This window comes from Mesoplodon densirostris, chromosome 13 (genome assembly GCF_025265405.1).
Source record: "Mesoplodon densirostris isolate mMesDen1 chromosome 13, mMesDen1 primary haplotype, whole genome shotgun sequence".
Lineage (NCBI taxonomy): Eukaryota > Metazoa > Chordata > Mammalia > Artiodactyla > Ziphiidae > Mesoplodon > Mesoplodon densirostris.
Genome location: NC_082673.1, coordinates 30,000,747 through 30,011,360, shown reverse-complemented (window position 1 = coordinate 30,011,360; position 10,614 = coordinate 30,000,747). Strand labels below are relative to the sequence as shown.

General features: G+C 32.9%; 1 protein-coding gene across 1 annotated transcript; it reads left to right on the top strand.

Moving 5' to 3' along the window:
- Positions 1-7,337: 7,337 nt before the first annotated feature.
- Positions 7,338-8,755, top strand: LOC132500561 (septin-7-like). Its single transcript, XM_060115641.1, is given in 2 exon segments — positions 7,338-8,170; positions 8,173-8,755. Coding segments are annotated over 2 exon segments (1,311 nt in total). The 5' UTR covers positions 7,338-7,341; the 3' UTR covers positions 8,655-8,755.
- The last annotated feature ends 1,859 nt before the right edge of the window (positions 8,756-10,614 follow it).

Genomic DNA, 10,614 nt, shown 5'->3' with positions numbered 1-10,614 from the left:
ATATCCTCCCAAATTCCAATCTCTACATTGATGCTGAAACTACTTTTCTTTCAAAAATAAAAATATATATTTTAAAAACTACATTATATTTTAAAAACTACATTTAGTTTTATTATTTTGATACTATTTCTACATAAAATAAAATAAAAAACTATAACATGTAAAGGCATTTTATCTGCACTATCAAAACAAATTCTTAAATTAATTTCTTTTGTCCAAAAATTCTAAGTGGCTTCCTTCATTGTTCATTTTTAGCTTACTCAAATATCTTTTCAGAGTGAACTTCCCTGGTTCAATTCAAGTGGAATATCTGACATTGTACACTTATGTATTTCTCCCTACTAGAAGCTTTGTGAAGGCAGTGAGTCACTTGACTTATCACTACTTCCAGTGCCTAGAATAGAGGATATAGTAGGTGTTCAATAAATATTTGTTGGCTATATGAAAGAGGGAAAAAAATAAAGTTTTTTTGTTTGTTTACTTGCCTTCCTTTATTCCTTCCTTCCCTCCTTCCCTCCTTCCTTCTTTCCTTCCTTCCTCATTTTTGTGGGTAAGTTGTCATCCTCACCTAATCAGTGCCACAGTATCCTGAATTTGATAAGCAGTAAACACTATTCAACTGAATTAAGACTCCACCCTAACTAGCAATTTTATAAGTGAAATTTCAGCCAACATTATTTTTAAAATGAAGTATAAATTACATACTATAAAATGTACTATTCTTATATTTTCTGTTTGATGAGATGACAATTACATACACATGTACTACCAACACCCAAAACAAAATAAAGAATTTCTCTACCACCCTGAGAATTTTCCTCATAACATTTTTCAGTCAAATCCCTTTTCGCAGTGGCAATTGTTTTCTGACTTCTACCACTGTAGGTTATTTTTTACTATTTTACTAAATGAAATTACACAATATATCCTTTTCTGTTTCTAGTTTTATTCACTTTGCATAATACCTATAAGATTCTTTATGTTGTTATGTGTATCAGTCTGTTACTTTTTATGCCAAGCAGTATTCCATTGTATTAATGAATCACAGATGGTTGATTAATTTTCCTGTTGATGGATATTTGTTTTTCCTTTTTTTATTATTAAAACTTAGAATGCTTTGAACATTCTTGTAAAAATATTTTTGTATTCATTGACCTCTGTGTTAAATACTTAGGAGTAAAAATACTGAGTCATAGGGTAGATGTATGCTTAACTTTATAGGAAATGGTCAAAGATTTCTCCAAGATGGTTGTAAAATATTATACCTACAGCAACAATATACACTAGTTCTGATTGCTCCTCATCCTGCTACATGCCAATGTATGACATCAAGTTCATTAAAGACATTCTCCTATGCTTTCTTCTAGAAATTCTAAGTTTTATGTTTCTTTTATCTGTCTTAAATTACTAGTACTATTGTTTTATTTTTATAGAGTGAGGTTAAGGGTTGAAATTCACTTTTTTCCATAGAAATATTCAGTTGTATTTTGCTTTTTAAATTTTAGTTACTCTACTGCATATGAAATAGTACCTAATTGTGGTTTTAAATTTGATTTTTCTAATGATTAATGATACTGAACACTTTTTCATGTGCTTATTGATCATTCTCATATCTTATCTGTGATGTGTCTGTTCAAATCCTTTGCCTATTGTATAATTGAGTATTCAATTTTATTTCTACTGATAGAAGAGTAATTTACATATTTTGCATATGTGTCCTTATTCAGACTTCTGTGCTGTGCTTATTCTTCTTAGTTGGTGGATATCCTACTGATTTTACTAATCATATCTTTTGATAAGCAGATATTGATAATATTGATGAAGACCACCTTATCATTTTAGATAAACTTTTATCAGTGATTTTTGTGTCCTAAGAAATATTTGCCCACATCAAAGTCATAAACATATTCTTTTATGTTTTATTTAGAAGATTTTTAGTTCTGGGTTTTATGTTTAACTGTTTGACCTGTCTTGGATTCTTCTTTCATGTAGAGGGAAGCCAGTGGATAAAGTTCATTTTTTCCATAGCAACATTCTGTGATCACAGCTGGGAAAAGTTCTCTACTTTTCTCCATATCATTAGCTACATCTGCAAATTCCTTTTGTCATATAAGATAACATATGCACAGGTCCTAGGAATTAGGGTGTATTATTATTCTGTCTACCACATTTATCTTTTACACTTTTTTTCTGTTTTTTTCTATCCAATTATTAAATATAATTTCTCATAGGTAATTTGTGAACATGGTTTAAAAGTTAAATTTATTAAGAGGTGATAATGAAAAAGCTCCCTTCTTTCTTTCAACCCCATTCTGTTCCATTCCTATATCTCCTAGGTAACTGTTAGTCTTATTTTTATTTAATTTCCAAAAGTTCATTTTTTGGATTTTCTTTGTGCATGTATAGGCAATTATAAATATAGATTCTTATCTTAATCATTTTTTTACAATTAAACATTGCATATGATGTGCACTGCTTTGTTCCTTGCCTTTTCTTTTCTTTTTCTTTTCTTTCTTTCTTTCTTTTTTTTTTTTTTTTTGTGGTACACGGGCCTCTCACTGCTGTGGCCTCTCCCGTTGCTGAGCACAGGCACTGGACGCATAAGCTCAGTGGCCATGGCTCATGGGCCCAGTCTTGCCGTGGCATGTGACATCTTCTCGGACCGGGGCCCGAACCAGTGTCCCCTGCATCAGCAGGCGGACTCTCAACCACTGTGCCACCAGGGAAGCCCTGTTCCTTGCTTTTTCACTTAAAAATAATATTTAGGGTTTCTTTCTAAATTGACACATTGGTAAATACCTTATTTCTTTTTTTCATTTTTGTATGCCTTTAATGGAGTTATCACTCTTATTTAACCAGGGTCTGGAACATTTAGGAAATTGAAGTTCTCTGTTTTTACAAAAATCTTGCATTTTTAACATACATCATTTCATGTGTGTTCCAGTGCATGTTATAAATTCCCCAAAGTGGAAATTCTGGATCAGTGGACATGTGCCTTTTTAATCTTGATATGCCAATTGACTTCCATAGGTTATAAGAACCTGTGTCTTCTTAAAAATCAAATTTACATATTTTCTACTTACCCTAAAAAATTTAGAAAGTTAGCACATTTACATAATTCCCACTTTTCCTTTGATACTCCTCACAATTTTTGTCATACTATTATTAGTAGTAGTTCTTCTATTGGTTAGTTTCTTAAATTTATATTATATACTTATTGAAAGTTCTAGATTTATTTTTTCTTTTGAACAATCCTACCCATCATTCTTAAATACCTTATTATTTCCTAAAAACAAGGACATTTTCCTACATGCTTATACTACAACCATCAAAAAACAGGAAACTCTGAAAACTTGGTTAAGAACGTGTCTGCCTGATTTTTCCACTGCATTATTACTTCATTCTCTTTGTAATTAGGACATATTTTATGGCAGAGTTACTTTGGAAATACTCCATTCCTCTTTACATTTTCAGCTCCATTTATTTATTTGGAAACATGGTTTTCAATTTTATTCAAAGAGTTTATTCAATTTTATATACAATTGCGTGTACACTTTTTAAAATCATCACTAATTGTTTACAGTGAAATTTAATCACAGGAGGATAAGATTCTTATCATTTAAACCTAACATTCATGTTCCAAGAAAGTAGCAACATTGTCTGACAGATTAAAAAAGCATAAATAATAATCAAATTATATTGTCCATTTTTTTATAATTTTAGGAAGAAATTAATTTAGAGTACTGTTAATGAATGAGAGGGAGTGATTACTTAACAAGTACAACAAAAATCTGTTGTTCAGCAAAAGCAAAACACCAACAAGCTTTCTAAAATAACTAATACAACCTGAAGCAAAGAGACATGACTTTTGACCCTTGTATTTGTATAGGAACAACATTTAAGAAAAGATTATAGGACCTTTTAGGTGGAACTTTAGATGTAATTTACCTAGCACAATAGTACTGGAATTTCCTCTATAATTTTCTTGAGACAGGGAATCCCAGTCTTAGCTTGAACACTACTTCACAGGTGAGCAGGGGCCACTGCTGTTTATACAGGACCTTATAAAATGTTGTCTTATACTGACTTGAAACAAAATTTCTTATGACTTTCAAATATTAATTCTTATTCTATGACCTGTACAATGAACAGATTTACAGCTTCTAGATAAAATATTTTAAAATAATGATGATGGATAAAATGTAACTTGTCTTATTTTCTTTATTCTGAGCACCTTTCTTTATACCAATTCTCTAATATTTCTAACTAAATTGTCAGCTCCACTTTCAGAATGTCTGTGCTATTCCTAACCAGAAAAACATGTATAAGATGAGAAACAACATACTTGGCATTTGCGATATCATTTTTAACTTAAAAATGTGCAGCACCCCAAGAATGTAATCCTTGAACTTCAGATCTCTCATGCTATTTTTAACAGAAGTCGTGTTATGTTCATATTCTGTTACTTGTATTTATTCTTTTGAATGAATGGTGATCTTGTTATCTCATGAAATTTGACACGGTAATCTTAATTTCTCAAGGAAAAATGCAATGTGTTCCTAGAGCAAAGTATTCAATAGGATTTGAATTATTGGAAATTGTTTTATGTGCAGTAAAGCATTTTAAACTTGTTTATACAAATGTATACTTTTTTTAAAGGAAAAATGGTCAAAGTAATAAGACATAAAAGTCTCCGAGTTGTCTTAGCCAAGAACTTTGGTCTGAGAATTGCACCTACTTAGCATTTGATAATGTGGAGGAAGATTTGGAAAATATTCTTTTAGCTTCTGAAAAATGTACTTTTTATCAAGTAAATAATTATATTTATTTCAAGATCTAGTATTAGATTTTGTCTTTATTCAGAGGCTAACCTATTTGACTAATATTTCACTGTTGTGTAGAAAAATAAATCAATTTGCTTCCTTCTATTAAGAACCACAAAAATGAAAATGGAAAAAAATAGTACTTATGAAATGGAAAAATGGAGAAAAAAATAAGATGTCAGTCTTTACCCTTTAACTGTATATACCTACTTACTCTCAAAGAAATGACAAGTATATATTCTCACTCAGAACTATGTCCAGAGGAAAGCTTTTTCAAGTATATAAATATTCCTGCTTAACTTGTTCTTATTATCTATTGTTCATGTGCACCACGCTGGAGAGTGCATCATTTTTAGGTGAAGAAAATATCCAGTGGGATATCCAAATTAACATGACTGAAGAATACAAGCATTGATTGAGCATTTCTCCACGCTCACATTCCAGTGAAGTGTTCAGATGCACAACTACTTTTCTGAATCATCTCCTTCCACTTTCATCTTTGCTCCTTCCATTCCAGCCACACTGGCTTTCTTGCTATCCCTTGCAGTTGTTTAACATGTTCTCAACTTAAGTAAGATGTGGGCCTTTGGCTATGTCTGTTCCCTTTGTCTAGAACACTTGTGTAAATAAATGTTAGACTCATTACCTCAGCCTTTTCAGGTCTCTGTTCAAATATCAGCATATCTACAGGCCTTCCCTATCTATGCTTTGTAAAATAACATACCTCACGCAGGGCACTCCATCTTTCCCAGGCTTTACTATATTTATCCCTGCAATGTTGATCAATCAAAATCATTATTTATGTTTTATTGTTGGTCTCTTTCTCCACACTACTGGCACTTGCTGTTTTGTCACCTACTCTGCCCTCTGTACTCATATACTGACTGGAACTTAGTAAGTACTTAATAAATATTTGATAAATAAGCTAACTAATGAATATTGAATAGTAGGCATCAAAGAAATTTTCCCACACTTTAGAAAGAGTAATGTGTTCAGAACGAAAGAGCCCAACTTTCATTGACAAGGATCCACATTTAGAAATATATCTTGTGAAATTAGTGACTTCAAGAATAAAGGAGAGTCAAAACAGAAACTTAAGAGAAAAATAAAACACAGGAAAAAAAATGAGGGTAGCTTCAGATTATTTATCTGTATAATGAACAATGAAGCAATACAATAATGTTGAAGCTGTGGTTATTTAACCAATTAACCTAGCATTCAAATGTGAGTTGAAAGGAAGACATTTTGGTATATAAAAACATACAAAAATGAAGACATAAAAAAAAATCCAAGTGAGAAAAAGGCACACTGGAAGAAATAAGAAACAGAAGAAATTTAAAATTTAAAATTAATTTAAAATTAAATCTAAAAATAAATACTATCAATCATTGGAAATGTGGTTTTGAATCATTTAAATTAGGAAATTATTGATAAGAAAATAGAGGCAGGATTTCAGAAATTTATAACAATTCTGCACTAACTTTACAGATGAATTAAAGAAGAACATTAGATGAAATGGGATGTAAAACAGAAATATGAATATTTTATTCAGGTTATATCTGTTTGTATTTACAAATCCATTTTTATTGGAAAATGGAAGCATGTATCTGGATCAAAGAGTGATGTTTATTGTGGTTTCTGTGTATAGACTTCCAATAGAAATATTATATTTTATTTTGTGTTAGGAGGAAAAATATTAGAGGAGAAAAAGGACCTTAGTTTTTATTCAGTTCTTCTGTATATTTCATTCTCAAAACATATGAGCCAAGATTTTGAAAAAAGAAACTGATATCTCTGGTCAAGAGTGTCAAAGACAATGTATAAAGAAGACATTGTTCAACCCCAAATTATTTCAAAACTCAATTTTTAATAATAAAATACATTTTAAGGGACTTGATTAAACGTTTGAACCATATTTAGTCAGATATGCTATTTATTTTTTTTATTTACTAAAATAAAAATATAAATGCACCTTATTGTAAAATTTTAAAAATCATAAAGGTATATAAAATAAAAATAAACCCCCTTTCTTTTTGTTACTCCCTCCAATCACACTTTGTACCTTAGAGCTAACCATTGACAGACTGCAATGACAAGTTCTAGAACATGCAGGTTGGAATTATGATAACAAAGACATAGGTTTATAAAGATACACTGTCGAGTGCTCAAGAAACACGCACAGAGGCCTGACTATCCAGGACCCCGGAGGTGCCAAGTGCCGCCAATTTTAACATGGTAGCTAAACCCAAGCAGCAAAAGAGCGCTGACGCCAATGAAGTCATGCCAATGAAGTCGGCGGGGCAGCAATGAAGTAATCTCGCGAGATCGAAGCCAGCCTCCGCTTGGCCCGGAAGCCTCGACTGAGGGGGCAGAGGGGCTGAGGAGTGGAGGGGCGGGGGAGGGAGCAGGAGTCGGGCGTGAACCAGTGGAGGAGCGAAGCAGCGACGCTGGGCGTAGGCGGCTTTGGAGAATCCGCGGGCTGCGCTGCGCCTGGGCTGGTCGCGGAGTGGGGGAGGGGATGTCGGTCAGTGAGAGATCCGCTGTTGCTGAGGAGAGGAGCGTCAACAGCAGCACCATGGTAGCTCAACAGAAGAACCTTGAAGGCTATGTGGGATTTGCAAATCTCCCAAATCAAGTATACAGAAAATCAGTGAAGAGAGGGTTTGAATTCACACTTATGGTTGTGGGTGAATCTGGACTGGGAAAGTCAACTTTAATCAACTCATTATTCCTCACAGATTTATATTCTCCAGAGTATCCAGGTCCTTCACATAGAATAAAAAAGACTGTACAGGTGGAACAATCCAAAGTTTTAATCAAAGAAGGTGGTGTTCAGTTGCTGCTCACAATAGTTAATACCCCAGGATTTGGAGATGCAGTGGATAATAGTAATTGCTGGCAGCCTGTTATCGACTACATTGATAGTAAGTTTGAGGACTACCTAAAGGCAGAATCCAGAGTGAACAGACGTCAGATGCCTGATAACAGAGTGCAGTGTTGTTTATACTTCATTGCTCCTTCAGGACATGGACTTAAACCATTGGATATTGAGTTTATGAAGCTTTTGCATGAAAAAGTGAATACCATTCCACTTATTGCCAAAGCAGATACACTCACACCAGAGGAGTTCCAACAGTTTAAGAAACAGATAATGAAAGAAATCCAAGAACATAAAATTAAAATATATGAATTCCCAGATACAGATGATGAAGAAGAAAATAAGCTTGTTAAAAAGATAAAGGACTGTTTACCTCTTGCTGTGGTAGGTAGTAATACTATCATTGAAGTTAATGGCAAAAAGGTCAGAGGAAGGCAGTATCCTTGGGGTGTTGCTGAAGTTGAAAATTGTGACATTGTGATTTTACAATTCTAAGAAATATGTTGATAAGAACACACATGCAGGACTTGAAAGATGTCACTAATAATGTACACTATGAGAACTACTAGAGCAAAAAACTGGCAGCTGTGACTTATAATGGAGTTGATAATAACAAGAATAAAGGGCAGCTTACTAAGAGCCCTCTTGCACAAATGGAAGAAGAAAGAAGGGAGCATGTAGCTAAGATGAAGAAGATGGAGATGGAGATGGAGCAGGTGTTTGAGATGAAGGCCAAAGAAAAGGTTCAAAAACTGAAGGACTCTGAAGCTGAGCTCCAACGGCGCCATGAGCAAATGAAAAAGAATTTGGAAGCACAGCACAAAGAATTAGAGGAAAAATGTCATCAGTTTGAAGATGAGAAAGCAAATTGGGAAGCCCAACAATGTATTTTAGAGCAACAGAAGTCTTCAAGAACCTTGGAAAAGAACAAGAAGAAAGGGAAAATCTTTTAAACCCTCTTTTGACCACCAGTTACATATTAGTTGTCAACGTGCCAGCTTGGACATCAGTGTTTGTTGGATCCCTTTGACCAATTTGCACCGGTTTTATCCTTAATGATGGATTTAACAGCATGACAAAAATTATTATTTTTTGTTGTTGTTGTTCTTGACGGAGATTAAGATGCCTTTAATTGTCTAGGGTGTTGTGTACTTAGAAACTAACAGCTCTAAGTACCTTTCCTATGTTTTCTTTTTTTAGTAAACAGATGTCTTCAATTTAATGTAAGAAAACATTTTACTGTTGTACAATCATGTTCTGGTAGTTTGATTGTTTACAGGATATTCCAAAATAAAAGGACTCTGGAAGGTTTTCATTAAGGATAAATTGCCATAATATGATGCAAACTATGCTTCTTTATGATAATTATAATATAAGTTTCCATTCAGTGCAACATATACAATAATGTAATTTAGTCTAACACAGTTGACCCTATTTTTTGACACTTCCATTGTTTAAAAATACACATGGAAAAAAAAACCTATATGTTTACAACGCACCTAGAGCTTTTTTATAACAACCTCTTTTTTTGTTTGTTTGTTTTGGATTCTTTAAATATATACTATTCTCATTTAGTGCCCTCTTTAGCCAGAATCTCATTACTGCTTCATTTTTGTAATAACACTTAATTTAGGTATTTTCCATATATTGGCCCTGCTAAAATAGAATATAACATCTTTCATATGGTAGGAACCAACAAGGAAACTTTCCTTTAATTCCCTTTTACACTTTATGGTAAGTAGAAGGGGGGAAAATGCATTTATAGATCATTTCTAGGCAAAATTGTGAAGCTAACAACCAACCTATTTCTACCTATGTGCAGTCTCTTTATTTTACTAGAAATGGGAATCATGGCCTCTTGAAAAAAAAGTCACCATTCTGCATTTAGCTGTATTCATATATTGCATTTCTGTATTTTTTTTTGTTTGTATTATAAAACATTCACATAATAAACAATGTTGTGATTAAAAAAAAAAGATACACTGTCAAATATATTACTCTATTCAGAAGGGCACCAAAAGGATTTTGAGAAAGAATAATGTGATTTTCTTGTTTCAAGACAGGAAATCTGACTAATTCAATGCTAATTCTTATGAGAACATGCATTATCAGAATATGGGAGTTTTTATTTTTTGCAATACAAAACTGACACAAAAATATATTGCTTGAATAAGAATATTCACTTTACTACCAAGTATTTTCTGATTTATACTTTGATAATTCTAAATGAAGTATAAATTAATTTTTAAATATAAAATAGCATTTTAACATTTATAGCAATCAGTCTTAATTTATAAAACATGGCAGGTGGACTAGGTAGATTTTTATGTTCACCTCACCTCAACTCCTTAGCGTAGGTTAAAGATAGAGAAAGACTGCTTCCACACTTAAAGAGATCACATTTTAGTAGAAGGGAGAGGTAATTTCAAATGACTTACAAATAAAATTAAATAATGCACCAGGTACAAAAGCAGTATAGAACAGGAGAGCAAGAGAAGAATCTTCCCAGCAGATGTACAGCATTGAGAAAGACTTTAGAGAGGAAATATCCTATGGACAGGATTTGAAAGATGAACTCACCAGGCTGATAAAAGAAGAATACAACATAGGCAACAGCACAGAGGCAAGAAATAAGATGGTACACTAAAAATTTTTTCAAGTAATTTTGCATTAGTTGATTACAACAAAGAGTAAAAGGCTGGAGATGTCTGTAAGAGCTGAGTCATGGATGAGCTTGTATTAGCTAAGTTACTTGGACTCTAACCTGTAAGCCATGGAACATGAATGAATGGGTTTTAGAATTGGAAGGGACTGAGTAATATTCCATTGTATATATGAGCCACATCTCCTTTATCCATTCATCTGTCAATGGACAGGAGAGAATAGGATCCTTAACAATGGAGAAAATTGAAT